Below are 22,296 nucleotides of genomic sequence, written 5' to 3' on the forward strand. Positions count from 1 at the left end.
TAGTCTCTTGGCTTTCATGATTGCAGTGAGAAATCAATTGTTCTAATCATTTAATCACTGGTTTCTCTTACTGGGGTAAGTCCTTATCCTTATCTTTTAGTTTCACTATACATACATACATACATACATACATACATACATACATAATTTATACCTTCATTTTTATCTGATTTTGGACAAGTTGAATTGGCATGTTAGTCAGGAAAAATTCAAAACATTATTTGTTAAAACAATTGCTTTTTTCTACTCCTCTCCTTTTACCATTTCCACTTGGAACTGTACAATAGATAGTATACTCTCTCTAGTCTACCTAATCTTTTCCCATAACCTTTTATTTTTCTTTCTGGACTGACTTTAAATGATTCCTTTAGATATGCTGTCTAGTTTTTTGGTTTTATTATCTTAATAATGTTCATATTTGTTCGACCCAACCACTTAGCTTCATTTTATATTTTTCATATTTGAAAATTTGTCCAAGTAAAACTAAATGCTATAGTTTAGATATAAAATGTCCCCAAAGGCTCATATATTGATGTATTGATGGGACTACTGATAAGGGCACCAAACCCCAGTAGACGAATTCACGGTTGAGTTCATAGCTAGAGTGGGCTAGGAGGAGATGGGGTCTTGTTGGAGGATGTGGGTCATGGAAGCCTTTCTCCCCTTCTCTACTTTCTGGACACTGGGGGTTAAGACGCTATGATGATTAATATTGATTGTCACCTTAACAGACTCTAGAACCACCAAAGGGACAACCCCCTGGGAAAGTCTATGAAGAATTCTAGATTAGGCTAACTGGGGTGAGAAGACCTACCCTTCAGGCAGACAGCATCATTCCACGGTCTGGACAGGACCATTCCAGGGTCCTGGACAGGATAAAAATGAAAGCAGGCTGAGCACCAGCAGCCATCTCTCTCTGCTTCCTGATTGTGCGTTCAATGTGCCCAGCCAGATGCATCAAGCTCCTGCTGCCATGACTTCCCCCATGATCTAATGCATCCCATGCATCCATTTGCTGAAACAAATCCTTCCTCCTTTATGTTGCTTCTTGTCACCGCAAAAAAAAAAAAAAAAAAAAAAAATTCAGTGGCATGATGTTGTGTCTCATCCCAGGACCAGGACCAATGGAGTCAAGTAACCATAGACTGAGACCTCTGAAACAATGAGCCAACATGGAATCTCTGCTTCTTCATGTTATTTTTCTCAGAAATTCTGTTGCCATGGCAAAAAACTAAACAAATGACTTGAAAAGTCTTCTCATTCATACTTTAATATCTTCTGACTAAAATATGAATTCCTAGGGGCTGGAGGAATGGCTCAGTGCACTTGTTACAGAGCATGAAGACCCAAGTTCAGATCTCAGCACCCGCACAAAAAGCTGGGTTGGACACACATGCATCTGTAACCTCAGAGCTGTTGGTGGGAAGCACAGAGACAGAAGGATCACTGGGACTTGTTGGTCACCAGTCTAGCTGCAGAGGTGCTCTGTCTCAAGAGAATAAGAAGGAGAACAACAGAGAAGCACATCTGACATCATCTATGCATGGGCACAGGTGCAGACACACCACATAAATATGCGACACACTCTGTCTCTCTCTGTCTCTGTCTCTCTCTCTGTCTCTCTCTGTCTCTCTCTGTCTCTCTCTCTCTGTCTCTCCCTCTCTCTCCCACCACACTCATATGCACACAATAAATAATTAGATCATTATACAACCTATTTTCCATCCTGTATCTCATTCAGTGCTCTGAAGACTCTTCAGATATAATTTGTTTGTCTATTGATTTTGCAGTATCTCATCTTTATGCATGCCTTTTCTCTTATTTCTATGATGTTTTAAAAGCTGTCACCTCATGTTCCATGGACCTCTAGCTGTGTGAATTTTTGTAGCGTGATTTAAATGGCTTGTTTTCCAGAAGTGAGTTATACTTTATATTGAGAAAACAACCTTTGAGACCCCAGCTCCACGCAGGCAAAGCGAGCCCATTGCACAGGGCCGAGAGGAAGGAAGCTTAAATGTCACCAGGTCTCCCAAATAATGTACTGATCTGAAGTTCTGGTCTCTCTTAGTTTCCTTGGCTTTCTAACAGACCACTATGGGAGATTGCTAAACTGACAAAAATGAATGTACAGTTCTGGGTGCCAGAAACCCCAGTGGAGGTGTGATACTTAAGGGGTACTTTCCTCTGGAGCCTCTAAAGAAGGGTCCTGTCTTACCTCTTCAAGTCTTAAGTATTCCTTGGCTCATGATATCACAACTCCAGCCTCTGCCTCTAGCTTGGCATGGCTATATCCTTTCATGTTCACCTTTGCCCAAGTTTTCTTCTTATAAGGACACCAGACACATTAGATTAGAACGCACTCTGACCCAGTGTGGCTCCCTTATACCCAAATTATATCCGTGAAGACTATCTCCTCAGAAGCTCACATTCTCAGGTAAAGAATTAGGATCTCTGGATGTTTTTAGGGGAGAGTGACTCAACTGAGCCGAAAACAGTTTCTGTTTTTTTATGTCCTTGCCAGTTCTGGAATACATTCTTATGTCCTAAAAGTCTCTGAACCTTGAAGTATACAAATTTCAGTCTTCTGTTTGTGTCAGCTCTTATTTCCTACTTCCTACTCCAGCGCGCCTCCCTTTTTCCTCACTGCCATGTAGATTCTAAAGCCAGGGGTGGGAGCCTACTAGAATTGAGTGTAAAATGAGATTATCAAGGCTTTAAAGGGAGACTCAACAGGCAAGACTGAGTCTAAAGGAGAAAGAAAGCACAAACATTGTGATATTTCTTGGGGGAGGAGTCTCAAAGGACTGAGGTCTTGGGCTTGATCACTGTGATATATCTATTGAGCTATAAAGTCCCAGGCTTGAGTCTTTTCTCTGTGTTTTACAAATTGCATGACCTTGGAACCTATGTAAGTTCATAGTTTCAGTTTCTTCAACTGATAAAGGGGAGATACCATAAAAGATCTATTTTAGGGTGTTCTATGGTTGGATGGCATTTTAAAATTCCCCAGGGATGGGAAGAAGGTTCATCTGGTAAAGTACTTACCAAGCAAGTGTGAAGAAGACCAGAGTTCAGACACCAAGACCAATGTGAACGCTGCCGTGGTGGGCTGCCTGTAACGCTACCCTCAGAAGGTTGAGCCTAGATCCCCAGAGCAAGCTGGCTGGCAAGACTAATTATAAATGAGTGCTGGGTTTGATTGAGAGACCCTGACTCACTGAATACAGTGGAAGAGAGATCGAGGATGATTCCAGACATCAACCTAGTGGGGCTGCCACATGTAGAAACACAGATGTGTATGCACACCGACACACACACACACACACACACACACACACACACACACACACACACTCAACACATGCACATCCCAGATGCATATGCACAGGGAACGTGGAGGAAAAATGGCTCATGATATCACCACTAGCAAGATCCCAGGCATACATCAGGTAGTCAATATGTGCAAAAAATTCTATTTATATGTCCCAAAACAGATAAGGGCTTTGTACAAGTTGCTGCTGCATAAAGGAGATGTGATAAGCGATGGCTTCCAGTTTGACACACAGTCCTGAGGGGTAATTAGAAATACTATTTTTCTCAGGGAGGAAACTGAGGCACTGAGATATTAGCTTATAAAACACAGAAGAAAATAGGGAGTGGTAACCACACAAAGGAAGATGGAAAATGATCGATTCTGCACCCCCTCAAGGAAGAACCAGAATACAAACACACTGTCCCTCCCTGTGTACTTAGTTCCGCCAGCTTCCAGAGGCTGTGCCCTGTTTTAAAAGCCGCCTTACTCTTAGCCATCAGCGATGCTTCATCTCTGTCCAGTGGGAGGTGGGAGATGGAAAACAAAGCCTGGCAATATTTTATACTGTATTTGAAACCCTGAACACAAAACTACCCGAAGATATTTTAACACATATCTGAGAGCCTCACCCAGGCCCACACTCCAAAACAGCTTTATAATTTAAGGAGGGAGAGCCAGGCACCACCACCACCGCGTGATTGACTCACACATATGTTGGAAGCAGAGTTCACAAATCTAATTCCTTTCCCCATTTCTGGACATTTTTACCCAGAGAACACAAGTGACCGGAGGCGGTGCTGCCCGCTCGGCCGAATCCTGACAGCTGCTTCTGGTGAAACAGATTGTGTTTGGGGGCAAGCATTTATCCAGGAGCAGTGCTGAAATGAGATGGCGAGGAAGCCGGCGGGTGGTGAATAAATGACCAGCGGAGGGAGAGCTGGAGAAATGAGGGTGATTATGCAGGCGCTGTCCTCTATGAATACATTAGCTTCCCATCAGCCTGTGCATTCCCACTGCCTCCAAAGCAATTGCTTGGAGTGCCAGTGAATACAGGTGTCTGAGGTATTTTCCAAACTCAGCCTCAGACAGGCTGTTCCTTCAGCCAGTTCATAAAGCCTACTACTAAGACTGGGATGAGCTGGGCTCTGAGTGCTGTTCCCTCCTTCTGGTGTTATGGGATGCTCACTGTCTGGGTCTCCCTTGCACAGTTAAGGAGAAGGTTGCCCAGGGCCAGCTGCTTATTCCCACTGTGGAGTGGGAACAGAGGAGGGTAATGATGAGAGGAGGGTAGGTTTTGAGTGGGAACTGAAGGCCTGGACTGGACCTAGAGACACCAGATGCATGTACCATGGTGAAGGTGCAGTTGGTGGACTGGATTTTGGAGGAGGTCTACATAAGGTATGAATGGCTGGTTGTGAGTCAGAAAATCTGTCAAGCATAAGACACCAGATAGTACAAGGTCCCTCTAAAAGGCTGACAAACCTGTGGGGTGTGGGTGATGGGTTATTAGAGACAGAACCATTAGAGAGACTTACCAAGGCTGAAGCCATGGGTTTCACAGGGTGCTTCCTGGACACAGATAATCCTTCATTATAGCCATCACCATGTTTCTACCAAATACCAGACACCCAACTCACCTTCCTGGCTGAGAAGAGGGCTCATTCTAGGCTTCTCTGTCACAGGCCAAGAGATAAAAGCCAGGAAGCCCAGTAAATGTTCTTCAGGATAAGAAAGAAAATGGCACTTCTCACAGAGTCGCACTATTAATTGGTAAGCCACAGAGGGCCCTCAACATCAGGGGCCAGGATGGCCTGTGAGTCTGGCTAACACAAGGCGGAGTTAGAAAGCGGCATGAAGTGAATGTGGCTGTGTTCTGCTATTTATACTCCAGGAGTTTATTTATTTCTTGTTAGACCTCTTTAGCCGTCTTTGGAAATGTTCTATGGACCACAGTGGAGTAGATTGCCACAAGGAAGTGGCTATGGTGGTCTTTCTTGTCTAGCTGCCTCCCAGTGTCTTCTGTTGCTTAACCCCACAGATTTCAATCTAAACAGAAGTGCTAAACTGGGAGTCTGATTCTCTAGGCAAGCAAACTCTGAAAGCCTCTATATCCTGAAAATTTAAGAGGCGTTGCTCTGAGTCTCCCTGGCTCTGGCTAGGTACATGTACCAGGGCTTGGAACTAGATATTCAGTCAGTGTGTGAGTCTCAACTCTTAGCTCCCTTTGTGTTGTGAACTAAGAGCTCATCAACACTACACCCCTAGACTGATTCACTTACCATCGTGGGAGCTGAGCTCAGCCCTGTGTGAGAAATCTCACTCACCCTGATCCCAAGCTCCACATTCTCCCCTCCATAGACCTCCATGCCTTCATCCAACAGGCCAATCTCCTCGAAGTACTGCCGGTCCACAATGAAACAGCCAATGAGGGCGGGGCTCCTGCAGGGTGGGAGAGATGGCCAGCTGTGAGCAGAGGCTGGTCTGAGAGTCACTGAGGAGAAAGGGCTTCCAACCCCAAGGTTCCCACCTCTGCTGCCAGACCTGGTAGGGCCTCATTTTCTGGGTAGCCTTCTAAGTTCATCTTCATTTAGCCACCCCAAGGAAGCTGTTTGAGACAGTGGGAAGACAGCTCTTGCTCTGGGACCAGCCATTGCTCCCCACTATGTTTGCTGGTGCATTAGTAAAGGGAGGTAGTGCCATTCACTCTGTTGGTGTAGATTGCTTCTTTGGACTTTGAGCCACATAGCCAGACTGCTTTAGTTTGGACTTTCCCATTATCTCCTTTGGGGGCTCCACATGTCAACCTCTGTTCACTTAGATTGGTGACAACCAGGTTGTTGAAGGCTTTGAATAGCATAGAAAAAGAATGTATAAATTTCATCTATAGGTAAAGGCTTGTCTGTGACAAATTTCAAGCAGAACAGTGTTAATACATTTGTTTTTTTATAATACTTGGGCAAGCTGGGCTCTAGCTCAGTGAGTGGAGTGCTGTCCAGCATATCTGAGACCCTGCTTGGGTTTTCTCCCCACTGTTGTATAAGCTAGGCATGGCAGCATATTCTGGCCATCCCAGCACACAGAGGCAGGAGAATCATAAGTTCAGAATCATTATTAGCTACATAGAGAATTCCAAGTCAGCCTCGATGACATGAGGGGACACTATGGGGTCGCTGACTAGAGGAGGTGGGGGGCATGAGAAACCTACCTGTCCCTAGGAAAGGTGGTAAGGACACAGAGGAATTTGGAAAGAGATGTAGTGAATGGGGCAAAGATCATGGCTGATTGGATGTTACTGGTGCCAATGATTCTGGTTCAGAGGCTGAGAGACCCTGGGGAATTTCTCATGATGCACAGTCATTCCCATATGCTTCTCTTATGGCTGGGTTTGGTGCTCTCCATTAAAGAAGGGTGTCAGTCTACTCTAAGAACACACATGTGTGATACACCTACAATCTGTGGAAGTAAAGTCATTTAGAATACAGTCCAGTGTTGTGACTCTAGAGTGTCTGTGTGCCTGAGCATCCTCCTGCATCAGCATTCCCTAAGAAAACAGCCCTTTCTGCACCTAGGTGTATCTCTAGTTCTAACTAGATGGGTCCATTTGCGTGTAATTGACAGTTTTCTCACCCCTAAGCTTTTCTCAATTTCTCTCTTCCTCTCCTTCACCAAAGCCTCCAGCGTAGCCTGATAACATGGAAGGTTTAGGACAACAGATGGCAAATAATGCAGACACAGCCTCCACCATTCCTGCTTACTCCCCCGATGGGGAAGCAATTCTCTGTGAAGCCCTTCACTAGTGAGCCCCACTCATATTCCCTAATGCTCACACCCCCTAATACTGTAGTACAGCTCTGATCTTAGACCCTGGCTGATCTCAGCCCCCGGGCATCTGTTACTTAAATCATTTTCCAGCACCAAACTCTATGTCCTTCTGCAGGAAACTTCACTGTCTGGTGATATAGCTTAGTGGTGGAGTACTTGACTAACAAGCCAAAAGCCCTGGGTTCGATCCCATAATCATAACGGGAAGGAGTTTTCTGAAAGCATTGTCCCCAACGTGCCTCACACCCTGCATTGTTGAATTGTGCTGGCCCTCCATCAACAAGGCCGCTGACCCAGAAACGTTGATACCTACAACATCAGTTGTATGGCAACAATCCTGTGGACTGAGAGGTAAAGAGCTCAAAGGCTCTGGACATGACCCACTCTTGAAGACCACTTGTGCAGTGAAGGAAGTCAGACATTCACCTCTCTAAATAAAGATGGTTTGAAAGCATTGGCAAGCAGGGCTGGGTCTTCATCTTTTCTTCCGAACTTCTGAATATTGGATGTCTTGGGGCTCTTGGAACCAGAGTCATAGAACATATGGGAAGGGGCCTTCCTCTCACTTCTAGACCTAGCCAGGGAGGGCACAAAATCCAGAGCAGTTGCTCAAGTGATTACAGACACTTCAGGGTGTCTGTGACTTAATAACTAGATGCTGTATTAGGCAGAATTAGGATAAACAGCTCCCCTCAATCCCCAAAAGGATTAGACACAGCTTATGAAAAACCTAAAATCTGCTGAAAAATATAAATAACATCTAGGAAGATCTAAAGGTTACAGTATTTTGGAGGCAGTTAGAAAGCAAGTGTAGGCTGAGGCTCTCTCTCATAGTTCTTAAAAAGGATTTATTTTTATTTGTGTGTGTGTGTGTGTGTGTGTGTGTGTGTGTGAGAGAGAGAGAGAGAGAGAGAGAGAGAGAGAGAGAGAGAGAGAGAGAGAGAGAGAGAATTTGCCAAATGAGTACAGGTTCCTGTAGAGACCAGAAGAGGGCATCAGATCCCCTAGAGCTGGAGTTAGAGGTGACAGTAGCTGCCCAACATGGGTGTTAGAAAACATGGGTCCTCTGTAAGAGAAGCAAGTACTCTTAATCATTGAGCCATCTCTTTAGCCCTCCATCACAGTTCTTAAAAAGGAGCCCAGATGTCGGTTCTGAGCTTCCTGTTGATCTAAATGAAAAGGAACATACAGATTCTTAGAAACAAAATTCACAGTTCTCAGGTAGAAATGAACTGATTGATTTCTTGGGTTTTTTTTCTTTGATTAATAGATTTGAGAGAAACTTCTCATGTGGATTTTTTTTTGAGTGGGTCAGCCAGAGACCTTGGGGACCCATTGGACAACAATCTTAAAAATGGTATTTCACATCACAACAGAGGCAAGTGCTGAGCTCTATGTATAGTAACGTGTGGGCAAAACACTAAAACAGAGCTCCAGAGAGTGAAGATCTGTGGTGCTTACAGTGTGTTTGTATAAAATCTGTCTCTATGGAGCTGTCATCCTCTAGGGAGAAATCCAGAAACGATCCAAAAACTTCCAGAATCTTATTTCTCTAATCTACATTCCTGATACTAATTGTGGGGTGATAGAGAATATATGGTCAGTATGGTTTCTTCTAGCAAAGACCTAGAATACAGCTCTGTTAATTAAGACAGCCCCTATGTTTGGTGGTGAGCAGACTAGAGACAGCTAAGATCTGTATTATCTCCTGCAAGAACCCTCACAGCATGGGGGCAAAATTTCCTCTGACATTGGGCAAGCTAAACCAGGAATGAGCCACACAAGTTGTGAACTCAAATCAACAGTAACCGAGCAGGGGGTGATAACAAGTCCAAGTCTGGATGATCCTAGTAGAACCTGGCTCCACTGATTCAGCCTTCAGTAGGACCATTCTCCTGTCACAGTCTTGCTCTCATCGTGTTAAACAGGGGTTGCACAATGAGTCGGCACCAGGTTATACGATGGATCCGATGGACCGTGTATATCTAAGGCCCCAGCACGCAGCAGGCTACCAACAAATTAATAGCACACAATTGTGTAGATAGCTGTGGTGGTTTGGAGTGTGTCCCCTCTAAGGTTCCTGTGTTGGAAGCTTGGCATTGAGAGGTAGGAGGTCTCTAAGAGGTAGGCTTGTGGAGGTGAGTGGATCCCAGGGCAGCCACACTCATATAGGATTAATGTAGTAATGAACTATGGAAATAAGCCCTGAAGGTAGAGCCTTCCTCAGTGGTTGCTTGCACACACAAGATCAAGCCAGGAAAAATTTCACCATGAGTGGAGGAGGGGCTTACGGAAGCCTGCCCACATGAGGAGCTATTGGCAATTGATGGTTGCTGGCCAGAGGGAGTCAGTTTTTATGAGGAATGTAGCTCTTAATAGGGTTCTCCTCATTCAGCAGGTAGCCCTACACTCAAGCAAACGTGGCTAGTCCTGATTGGATTCAGTGCGTAAGAAAATAAAGACATGAAGTTTGAAGGAAGATTGTGTGCGGTGTCTGGGAGGAACTGTGGATGAGGGATGGATCTTATGAAAAGACATACACATATATAAATGTCTCAAAGAATAAGTGAAATGCATGACAATGAATAAATGTAGTTCTGAGGGGATCAGATTAATTCTTGATGCAGATATGTCAACTTTTCACATTGTGACATGATGCTGTTAACTACAGCCATATTGGGTGTCAGTTATATCTGTCCTGGGCTGCATGTATCTCAGGGTCACAGGTTAGAAATAACTGAAAGCAAGCCCATTTTACATACTCGCCCTGTCCACATGTGGTTCTTTTCCTCTTTGCTCTTGCCTGAGTACTAGAGCCCTAAGTACTGGAACAAGGGAGATGACACCATCTACTTTGTTCTAATACATTAAAAGGCCTTCTCCAGAGGCTGGCCCGGTGGGGCCATTCAGTCTCAGACCTTCAGCCTCTAATACAGTGACTTAAATAAACATCATTCTTTATAAATTATCCATACTCTGGTATTTTGTTATAGCAACACAAGACAGACTGAGAGAGTCACAAAAGAAACCACAGGAGAGTTTTCTTCCATTCTATTTCCTGTATGAAATTTTTCTTCCAGTAATAACATTTGTGATATTGATTCTTTGAATGAAATTTTTCATAATCTTTTTCTCTCTTGCAGCACAAAGTAAGACTGGGTTCTTATTCCAAGGTGGCCTCCCTCCTAAGTCACCTTCTGGTGCCATTCATCTGTTTAATGGTGGGAACTAAATGTCCACTTAGTCATCAATACACAGAAATAAGGCTGGCAGGGCTGAGTACTGCAGGAATCCTAAGGTATCAGAAGGAAGTCATTCAGGGGTTTATGAAGACAGCATCAAAGGCAGAAAGAGGTGGATGATTTTGAAATGCAGGTGGAGGCATTTGTGCCTGTGTTCTATAGGATAAAACCCAAACACCATCTAGGTACATCTGTCCTGTGGTCTGGCTTGGCCTCATAGCAAGGGCTGGCCAGCTCACATCCCTCCATGTGGTCTCTCTCAGCCTCTCCTGTCACATGTGTCACTCTCAACCTGGTCATTTTCTCACCCTTAAAGATCAGCTCACATGCTTCTTCTTCCCTGGCAAAATTATTCATCCTATACTGTGCTTCATTCTCTCTGAATTCCAGGCTTGGAGAGCTTGGAAATCAAATCCTGCTCATTCTGAATCTCTAGCATTGAGCACAGTACTTTATACCTAGCAGTTGTACACGTGAGATGAATAGATGCCCCAGCTGTTAAGAGAGCTCTTCAGTTCCCACTACTTACGACAGCTGGCTCATAACAACCTATAACTCTAGTTCTAGAGGATTTGATGTCTTCCTCCTCAGGTACCTAAACACATGTCACACACACACACACACACACACACACACACACACACACACACACTTGCATACACATATGCACATATACCCCTAAATAAAATAAAAAAATGAATCTGTTTTTTTTTTTTTTTTAAATAAGTGCCTTTGAGACTTTGTCTGGAGTTCTGATTGCTTCTGTGGTTCTTTGAAAAGGGACCAGGAGAGTTTGTGAGCAGAGTCTAAAGATCACACTGTAACTCTTGTCTACCCCCACTCCCATTCTGCCACTCTGGGCTCAGGCAGGGAGGGAAATCCTTGACTGAGGGGGCCTTGGCAGAAAGACCAAAGGGGAAGAGTGTCGTACCTGATTGGGGCTGTCGAGTTCTCCAGCTTCCACCAGGCCTTGGGTGGGTTTAGGTAGCGGCACCACAGCTCCCAGTCAAAGCCTTGGGCGGCCAGCGGGTACTCTTCTATCTCAAAGTTGTCATATTTGATGTTATCAAAAGATGGTGAGATGATCCGTTTCCGGTTTTCCTTGATGCGGGTGAGGACTGGTTCCGCCCTGAGCACGAAGGAGAAAGAGATCAGTTACCACTGCTGAGGTGGGCGTATTCATCTCCCAGCAACAAGAGGAAGGAACCCCTGCTCCCCAAAGATGAAGAGAAGTTGTGTTCTGAATCCCCAGGAGTTGACATCACCTAGGCTAAGGACTTCAAGGTTGACAAGAAGCCCAGTGGCCCCTTCAATATATCCAGAGCTGAATCGAGAGATTCTCACCCAGCCCCTGTGATTTCTTTTCTTTACCCACATGACCAAAAATAAATAAATAAATAAATAAATAAATAAATAAATAAAAATCAGGAACAGATTTGAAGCTTTAGAGGAACTTTCAACCTGGGTTTTGATTTTGCTTGGACCACTCTGGAGGAAGAGGCAGGTGGTGTGGGCAATGGTATATTCCCAGCTACAGGAGGGGTGAAGGATCCAGGCTTTCTCCAGGGAGGCCTCTCTGGGTAGTGGGAGAATAATGTGTTTGCCCACAAGAATGATAAGCTTCTTATTAATAATATATTCTGTTCATAATTGTTTATTCAAATCAGCTTGAAATAGTAAGTGTCCCTCTCCTCCGCTGGCCATAAATTCAGTGGAAATGCTTTTTAAATGGTCACAAACAGCACACAGGGACTTTGCCAATAAAATAATGACTGTGCTGCAGCCTTAGTTTGAGGCTATGATGCTGCCTCCCACCCAGGCTGCCTGCAGGCCCTGCCACTCCTTGCTGCCAGCTTGCCCCTGCTGCCCCGCTCTGCGCAGGCGGAGGCTGCCCCCATGGAGCTAGGAACGGGGTAGATACTTAGGCTACTGAGCACACAAGGAAAGAGGGCGGAAAATTACATATTTCAGCTATTCAGTTAACCTGAGCATCTGTGCTCCCATGTCACAGAGCCATGCACAGTGAGCAACACCACAGCATCCTAGCCCTTCAGGGACACCAGCATCAGGTGCCCTCTGAAGGTTCAGAATCAGCTACTGAAGCCTCTCGTTAGTTCTCTTACTTACCCCATCTGGCACCTCAGTGAGCTGACTTGAGGAAGGAAGACTTGCTAAGACTTAATTTGGCTAGGATGGAGGTTCTGAGGGCATCGGAAGACCCAGGAAGCCACCTTACCCCACTTCTGTCCATTTGTTCTTGCCCTGTCTGTGAGGTTAGATGAGGCATCTATCTTGTATCCACTCCAACTTTACTGCCTGCAGATGACAGATCTTTGTGCTTGGTTGGACAGAAACTCTCTGCTTTATTTTTTTTAAGATTTACTTATTTATGTTTTATATGTGTGAATGTTTGGCCTGCATGTGTATATATGTATATGCACCACATGTGTACAGTGTCTACCAAAGATTGGGCAATGAATCCAATGAATCCACTGGAACTGGAGTTATAGTTGGGTATGATCTGCCTTGTGGGTGCTTGTCCCTTTCAAGAGCAGCCAACATTAACCACTGAGCCATCTCTCTGCTTTACCCTTTGTATGTATTTGTCTTCATGATCTGGTGTCACCACACCCTTCACATGCTGACCCCTGACCCTTTGCCCTACATGAAACCCAGTACTATCTCAAGGTTTGGCTCACTCAACACCCATACCTCAGCTGTCCCCACGACCCTCTTCTTTTCCTCCATCCCATGACTAAGATTCTCAGAATGCACTGAGCTTCCAAGTCAAGCCCATTAGTTAGTTCACACTGGCACCCCTCCTTTCCCTAAAGCACTCACCAGCCAACATTGAACTCCACATGGGCATCGAACAGTGCCACCACAGGGGCTGTGGCTGCCCTCCAGCCGCTGACCCTGGAGCGGATGAGGCCTTCCTGCTTGCTGTGCCGCACAACTTTGATGAAGCCTGGCTTCTGGCCGTTCACCTTGTCCACGTATTCAGTCAGCTTTTCCTTGAGCTCCTCTGTTGGTGAGAGAATGCCTCTTAGCCGAGTGAGAACAAAGAGCAGAAGCAACCAAAACATCCTAGGGGTGAAATACCACCACTTCCCAGGAGTCAAGAGCACTCCGCCCCACTCTCCAGGTTTTCTTTGGCCTCCAGTGGTGGCCAGCATAGCTCAGCTTTAAGGGGCAGGCAGGAAGAAGCATTAATTAAGCCCCAGCATCATGCATTTATCAAGCACTCACATGCACTGTCTAATTCATCATCACAGCATGGCAACAGGGGGTGGGGGCTGAGAGAACTCATCAGTTTCCCCTGCATTATACAGCATGTGAATGTCGGAGTTGGGTTTACACTTGGTCTATGGACTTGACCACCCTGGGCCACTTGAATATCACACAAATGTTCCCTCGTGTGCTTGAACACTTAGTCCTCAGCTGTTGACACTGTTCTGGGACTCTTTGGGGGACGATAGCACCAAGCCACCTTCACCTGCCTCTGTCCACTTGGTGCTGTCCTGTCAGTGAAGAAGGGCATCAGGCTCTGCTCTGTTCCAACTCCGCAGCTTCCAGGTCATGGAGTCCCGTGTTTACTGTGCAGGAACTAACTGCTTTGAATTTTCCCTGCCATATGTCTCAGATGAGGATGTTAGCTAGGGCCATACCTGGGGCCACTACATCCTTTAAGTGCCAATTCATTCCCCTCCTTCCTGCTGGAGAGGTCGCACTATTACAAGGGTCGCTTACACACCCCTCAGCTATCTCCCGAATGTTCTCTTCCAGCCCATCATTGAGAGACCAGCATGCATCCCATCTCTGACCTGAAACCCCAGGATCACACTGGGACTCTTCCTTTCCCCAGGTCACTCAGCAGCCCACACTGAACACCACTTGGAGGTCATGGAACATCTGAGAGGCGGGGACTAGCTAGAGGAATTAGGTCACTAGGTGTGGATCTGTAGCCCACTTTGCTTCCCACCTTAGTGGTCTAGACTATGACTCCCACAGACTGGATCTTGCCAAGCCACGACACAAAATAAACCTCTCTCTCCTTAAATTTCATCTTGCCAGTTATTTGGCCCCAGCAGTGAGAAAAGTAACTGATAAACCAGGCTTCTCATCAGATCAGCCAACCAGAGACACCCCAGTGGTTAAGAACTCAGTTTGGACTCTCTCTACCTGGATCATGTTTTGGGGAGATTAATGGCAGGCACTGTGCTGTGGGAACTAGGGGTCAGTGGGCTGCTATCCACTGTCACTAGGCCTGACTTGGTGTGTATCATGCTGTTTCTCTGTCTCCACAATGGGGATTCTCATCCTGGGAGGACACAGTGGACATGATGATTATGCCTCCACAGCATGGGAAGCAAGAGCTTGGGACTCTTCACAGTCCGCTGAGCAGGATTCATTTTGAGCCAACTAACCATTACCAGGAGCAAATCTATCAGGGACAAGGGTACTTCTGTATTCCATATGGAAGTGAGGAACCTGTATGTTCATACATACAATGTTCATACCTTAGCTGGCACATACAGAGAACCATGTTCTCAGACACTGATGAAGGCGTGCTGTGGGGATTGCTACCAAAGGCTCCCCCTAGGAATCTTACCTCCCCACATTGAGTTCATACCTTCCCTTGTATACCCCAGGGGACCTGAAGAACCAGCTTTTCTTTTCTGGCTACCCGGAAGCTAAAGCTAGCCTCTCCGATGATGAGTGGCTCAGACAAAGAAGCAAGGCCATTGGAGATCCTCCGGCCATAAGGAAGTGATGCTAAGGTCATCACTTAGCCACGTGAATCCATGACCCATGCAGAGCAGACACAAGCTAGCTGACAAGCTACCCAGAGATGCATATCCTGACTGTGGGATTCTATGCCAACCAGCATTTGATGTTTGAATGCCAGTGACTTCTGGGATTGCCTTTAAACAAAGTCGTGTGAACTGTGTTGATGTAAAGTATGGTTGGGATAAAACTGAGGAACAGAAATGGTATCAGATACAGAAGGGTCAGCTGAGAAGACACCGTGTGACAGGTTTGGTTTTGCTCAGAGACGTAGTTCCTTTATAGTCTCTTTCACCAGGCAACCAGATGAAAGCTGCCAATGGGCAAATCTGCCCACAGTCAACTGGACTCCAGATGTGCTCAGATACAAACATGTGCTAGTAACTGCTAATGCACAAAGGGAGGAAGAATTAGAAGGGGTGGGGAGGAGTAAGCAGTAGGAGGGAGAGGAGAGGAAGGGAGGGCAGGGTAGGAGAGGAAGAGGGGTTGAAATGCTTCAGTAGGTCTGTGTGATTCTGGCCAGCCTTTGTAAGGCACTTTCACCTAAGTCCACACTCATGTTTCCTTCACCCTCTGTCAGTTGTTAAAGAAGTGTGAGATGCCTCCTAGCTGCTTACATGTTTTCAGGGAAGCTGTTTTCCTACATGTTGCCTGTGAGTTATACGTCATGTATTATATATAACATATATTATATATCTTGTTAAATATTTTATATATTTAAAGTATTTCTCAGAACTTGCTGCAAAATAGAAAAATGGTTTCTTTCCTCTTTTAACTAAACACAAGCACACAGCTGACCATGCCTGCCTTTGGCTGCAGCTGTTGGAAAGCTTGGGAAGAAGTGCAATGCCTCACCATCGTACTTTGATCAACGTCTCAATTCTCTTCCTAACCCAAGGCTTTGATTTTTGAGTTCTAACCTTAAAGATGTACTATTTTTAATGTTTCCCCTATGTAAACTACAGGAGAAGTTTGAGTTGTTTACTTGTTTGGGGTGTCTGCACTGGGGATTGAGCCCAAGACCTTACACATGCTAAGCAAGCAACCAATCATTCAACTACAGCCTCAGATATATGTCTGTATATGTTTTGAGACAGGGTCTTGCTAAATTACCCATGGTGGCCTTCAATTGGTGCTCCACCTGCCTCTGCCTCCCAAATAGTTGGGATTACACTCCTGCACCATAGGTCATGAAAACGTATGTTTTTTTTAAAGCAATATAAATATTGTTTAATAAAATATCATCATAGGGCAGGATAGGGGTGAAACCGCACAGTGGAAAAGCTATACTTTGCACTTAATGCAGCCTAATAGGAAGCCAGGAGGCAGGGGGTCTGCTCTTTGTGGCTTTTCCCAGACTGAGAGCAAATGGAGGAGCTGTCCACAGCCAGTGCTGACAGAGAAACAATTTGTGTCCTGCATGGGGCCAAACATTCACCTGTTTGTGTGGTGCTCTCAGCCCTCTCCTGCTGTCCTCAAATTCCTGCTCTGCTGACACCTGAGAAACTTCTGTAACATGTGCAGATGACACCCTGAGAACGCAAGGCTGTGCTCCACGGCCCAATGCAAAGTGTTCCCCAAGAGCCCCCTCAAACTCCTTCAGACTGAATCAGTGACAAAAAGGTGTGGGGAACCCAGCATCCTGGCTACACAAAGCTCTTTCCCTTTATCACGTCCACTGTTGTACTTCACCGTGATGGCTCACAGATAGACAAGAGATGAGGCACCCACAACTGTTAATCTGGTTTAAATGCTTAGCTGGACACCATAGACTCTAAAGCATTGGGAAGCTGGTGTTTCGGGGTCTCTCTGCTCAGGTATTTTCCACAGGAATTTGGCTAGCCTCGCCAAGGAAGGACAGGCAGACTAGTACCTCTTCTTGGTGTTTTAGTGTTTAGATCATAGTCCCCCTGTGTGCTGTAGGTTGGGTGGGAAGCAGGAGTACAGGGAGAGGTTACTCATCCATTTTTTTTTCATTCTCTCATTCAACAACTTTCACACACTTCCCAGTTGCTGTGGCTGTGGGCAAGATTGTCTCTGTGGATTCAATATTTGGGCCCCACTTGATGCATATTGAAATCCTAATCTCCAGTGTATCAGAAGGTGGGGGATGGGAAGGTAATTAGTTCATAGGGTAAAGTCATTGTCCAAGTCCTTCGTAGAGTCTGGCTCTAACAAATATACACACTGGGTCATTAAGCAGAGACCCCTTCCCTCACATTTCAGTAGGCTAGACTGTCTAATATCAATTCACAAGCATCGAGGTGGGTAGAAGGGGAAACTTGCTGTTATTCCTGCATGGCAAGAAGCCAACTTGATGGAATGCTTCTGAAGCCTCTTTGGTAAGGGCTTTAGTCTCACTCACAAGGGAAGGGCCTGCATGCTTGTCATTTTTAAAATGTGTTTGCCCTGCCCATATACTTGTACACTACATGCATGGAGTGCCCATGGCAACCAGAAGAGGACATCAAGTACCCTAGAATTAGAGTTACAAACAGTTGTTAGCTGCCCCCATGGATGCGGGTAACCAAACCTAGATCCTCTGCAAGAGCAACAAGAGCTTGTCACCCCTGAGCAACCTCCCTAGGCCCTTATCATTTCTTAAAGGCACAGCTTCCCATATCATTGGGGCAGCTCACTCTGAGGGGATGCTGTAAAACCATAGCATGAATTTTTCATGAGGATTCCAGAGAACTTCCTCACTCTTTCTCTGGCATAGGAGGCATCACTAAGAAGTTGGCTTAGTCACCTAGTGAGTGACATCTGGGGAAGTGGCTCAGTTGATAAGGTGTTTGCTTTGCAAGCATGAGGACCTGAGTTCAATCCCCAGAACCATATAAAAAGCCAACCAGTTTTATGTACTGGTAATCTCAGCACGTGGGGGATGGAGACAGGTAGATCCCTCGAGCTCACTAGCCAGCTTGCCTAGCTCACTTGGAAAGTTCCAGGCCAGTGAGAAACACTGTCTAAATAAACAGTATAGAGACCAACTTTGAAATCACTGGGGTTGTCCTCCAGCTTCCACACATGCACACTTACACACACACACACACACACACACACACACACACACACACACACACCCAAACACTAAAACATCAAAATGTTGGATACATTTGTAAGGTCCAGCATGTCCTTAACAGTGTCACAAGCTGGACACCAATCCCAACATACGGTCCTTGGGAGACACTGAAGATCCAAACCACAATGCTCACCTTTCGGCCTATCCCTTATACATGCTTTGGTCTGTTCTCTACAGTTCTCCAGCTGTCCTCTGCACAGAACACTGTCATGTTTGCCTCTGGTCACTCCTCCTGCTGACCTCAAGGCTGTCCCTGCAAGCCCAGCCTAGATCATAGTGTTACCTGACCCTCTGCCTCACCTCTACTTGTTAGTGTGAACAACAGCTAGCCACTAATGGTGTTGATTTAAAGTTGAAAAACATGGCACGTTTTGGTTAATTCCTTTAAGAGTGAGCAGCAGCTGTTCTTCCTCATATCAGATTAACTGGCCATTCTCTAAATCCATTTAGGGCCATTGAAACACAGATCTTATGTCAATATACTTTAAACAGAGATTCTACATAAGGATGGCATGACTGTCAAAACTAGCTGACCATCACAGCACTGGGGAGCCAAGGAAAGCTGGAAGAAGATGACATCCTCCCTCCTGTGCATCTGGACCATGCTATGTAAAGTACCAGACCCTTTATTTGTCTTCATTTGATGGTGGTGCTGGTCTCTGAGCCATATGTACCATCCTCCATGAAGAATCTGGACTCGGGGGGGGGGGCATACTGGTGGGTAAGGAACCTGGGCAGGGCATCACAGATTTTGGAACAGACCAGTTTGATGCATGTTTAACTCTTTCTGTGAGATACGAGACAAGCTTTCAAGTCAACACACTGGCAGCTTACCAGTGCCTTCCTTGGGTCCTTCTTCTGTCCCCCACACTTAGGTCCAGCTACATTAAGAGCCACACTTCTTCAAAGTCATCTGGAGCTGAAGGAGATTTCAAATGGTCTTAAATAGTGCCCTCACTTGAAGTCTGAGCTGGCTGTGTTCAGCAAAGATTTGGGAAAGTGTTCCATGAAGGAGCCCAAGAGAAGGCTAGAAAACATGACCATAGGGACCAGGCACACTAACACAAACTTCTTGGGAGCAAGAACCAATGTAGTCTGACCAAATAATAGAAGAAATCCTCAGAGTTACCACTAAAGAGCCCCATGTTTCTTATTGTTCTGCTCCCTGATGTCAGGAACACCCAAATCCACCAGAAATATGTGCTCCAAAATTAGTAGGGTCTCCAAAGCCAGGCTTCAGCCCCACTCATCCTCTTTCTTCTGCTACATGATTGTTTGTTCCCACTGCACTGTGTCTAGCTATGAGGGCATGAAAACTTCCTCTAGTAGTCAGAGATATGTTGAGTTCTAATCAAACCTCATTCTCACTCCTCCTCCTTTGCCCTCCTCCATCTCTAATGTCCATCAGTGCCTGTGGTGTAAATTCTCCCCTACTCCACCCCAGCACATGTTATTTCAAGTCCCCAGCTTGATGCCACTAATGTCAGACATGGGAGCTCTGTGTTTGCAGAAGAGGATGCAGTGTGTAGGACCTATGGGCTCACAATGGTGAGCCAGCTCCAGCACTATAACCCAGAAGCTATAACCAGAGCAGGGAGGGCACAGTTCCTCACTCGCCATGTGATGGGCACTGTACTCATTGCTTTAGATCCATTCTTATAGCCTTCTGTCCATCATCCCATCATGACACACAGAGCTCATCTGAAATGCCATGCACTCCCCACCCTGCATAGAGTGGTGTTTATGGGCAAAGTTCCTGTACTTACCTCCATGTGTTCAGTACTGTCCTAAACTTGTTTTATATAGGACTCATTCAACATTCCCAACATCCATAGTATAGTTGGGTATGGTGTGGACTATAAATACCCCATCCCTATCCCAGGGATCATGTGTTGAAGACTTGACTTTCCATGCAGCAATTGTTTAAAAGTGACTTGATAACTTGGGCTCTGACCTCATGAATTTATTAATCCATTTATGAATTCACAACTTAATGGGTTAAGGGGAGGTGATAACAACCTTAGGTGATGAGGCCTCGTTAGAGAAAATGTCATTGAGAGTGTGAGTTTGAAAGGAAATCTGGGTCCTGGCTCTTCATCATAGTCATTGTCTTCCTTGTAGTCAACATAGTCTTCTTTTCTCTTTTCCTCTTCCTCCTCCCCATAGCTCTCTTCCTTCCCATTCCCTTCCTTCTCCTTACGTAACCCTGGCTGCATGAGGCAAGCCTCTCTGCTCCACCACATGCTCCCTTCCAGTTTCCCCACATTAATGATAGAAAATTAATCTTTCTCTCCTTGATTATTGTTACCTCAGATGAAGTAATGCTCAGAGCCCAGAGAAGTGCACGGATAAGCTCAGGGCCACAGCACCAACCAAGTGATGCAAACCTGGTACATATGGCTCAGAGACTAGCACCACCATCAAATGAAGACAAATAAAGTGTCTGGTACTTTACATAGCATGGTCCAGATGCACAGGAGGGAGGAACTAGTAAGGCTTGTTCTACAAACCCAGTGAGGATTCACGTCTGACCCCAAACGCCAGAGTTACCAGCAGGGATCCATGCTTAGGCTCTCCCTGGCTGAAAGTCAAATCTTCTCTTCTGCAAATTACCTCTTCTTAGGCCACGTGCCCAGCTGCCTCCATCTGGCTGATTTGTGAGTCCCAGGGACCTGCAGGTATCACATAGATTTATACTCTACAGCAGGCACAGCTCATCAGATGGGAAAGTGTGACACCCCTTTCCTCAGCTCACAGGGCACCTTCAGACAATCTATTCTCAAGGAGAAGGTTCCATGAGAAGGGGTGAGTGACAGGGCAGAACTCAGAAGGTCCGCCTGCTGCCCTCCTGTTTTTCTTTCTTCCTGAAAAGATGTCAAGTCGATTTTCTTCTCAGCTCTGCCATTTCTTAGCTGTGTGGCCCAGTGCAGACTAGTCTCCCAGAGTCTTTGGTTCCTCATCTGTGAAATTTGAAGGACACAGTTTACACCTGGCTTAGCACAGAGCACCAGGAGACCATGGGGCATGCTGTGTGCTTGAGCAGTGCTGCTCTCTGATCCTTATTTGGAACTCTTGCTTCATCATCTTTTTTAAAGGAGGCTACCCAGGCTGGGAGTCATTGCCACCCTGTATCAGCTGGGAAATCCAGCCTGCAAAATGTTCCCCTGGGCCATCCTCTCCTCTTACCTCTGCCCAACAGAGAATGCCACTGCTGCTCCTCAAGGTCATCGATTCACTATATTCTCAAATCCACTCTCTTCACAGCTCTGCTAGTAAAGGGAGCCCTCCATTTTGTGATGAGCCCAGAAGACTATTCAGACAATGGTAGACCTTGACCTTAATTAGCAGGGTTTCCCTATAACATTTTCTGTGCTTGGACCCACCAGATTTATTCCTTAGTATCTCATCCAACCCTGTTGGTATCCTGCCGTGTAAAATGTAAAAAGTTACATTTTAAACAGAGGAAGACTGAGTATCCACACACTGCTATTCTTTTCTACTTGAACAGCTAGTGAATGGCAAAATATAATAGAGTCCCAATATCAGAAGGCAGGGCAGAGGGCAGACTTACTGACTTTCCTCCTAGAAGCCTCTGTTGACCTATGTTAGTACCTTCCCATACTTTGTTCCCTGGAAGGAGTTAAAATAACAACATAAACTGGAGCTGGAGTTATAACTCAGCTGGTAGTGTGCTTGCCAAATGTGTAAAGCTCTAAGTTCAGTCCCCAGCATTGCATAAAAAAGGCACTGTAGTGTGTATCTATAACCCCTGCTAAGGACAAGCCTTAGCTTGGTCGGGGGTCCTGAGGAAGGGGTGTTTGGGAGCAGTGAAGTAAGCAACTTGAAGTCAATTTGTGGGTACAAGCTCACAGCTTTTAATTCTGCTGACCAGATTCTCTAGAGATCACCAGACAGTTTGGCTCTCGCAGTCCAAAGCCCAGTCTTTTATTTAGACACTAATTCAATCACTGCCCCCCAGTTTCCCTTTTGATTATCCCACCAATCACCATTTTTTGACCTTAGCCTCTTAACTCTTACGAAAAGGGGAC

General features: G+C 45.6%; 1 protein-coding gene across 2 annotated transcripts in view; it reads right to left on the reverse strand.

Annotated features, from left to right (window-relative positions):
* Galnt18 (polypeptide N-acetylgalactosaminyltransferase 18) overlaps window positions 1-22,296 on the reverse strand; it is a 305,010-nt gene that overhangs the window by 70,880 nt on the left and 211,834 nt on the right. For both annotated transcript variants that reach the window (XM_031387885.1, XM_031387886.1), the window contains exons 4-6: window positions 13,219-13,402; window positions 11,309-11,506; window positions 5,638-5,752 (exon numbers count right to left, since the gene is read on the reverse strand). In XM_031387885.1, coding sequence (XP_031243745.1) covers window positions 5,638-5,752; window positions 11,309-11,506; window positions 13,219-13,402 — 497 coding nt within the window. The remainder of the gene's footprint in view (window positions 1-5,637; window positions 5,753-11,308; window positions 11,507-13,218; window positions 13,403-22,296) is intronic.

This window comes from Mastomys coucha, unplaced genomic scaffold, assembly GCF_008632895.1.
Source record: "Mastomys coucha isolate ucsf_1 unplaced genomic scaffold, UCSF_Mcou_1 pScaffold21, whole genome shotgun sequence".
NCBI lineage: Eukaryota > Metazoa > Chordata > Mammalia > Rodentia > Muridae > Mastomys > Mastomys coucha.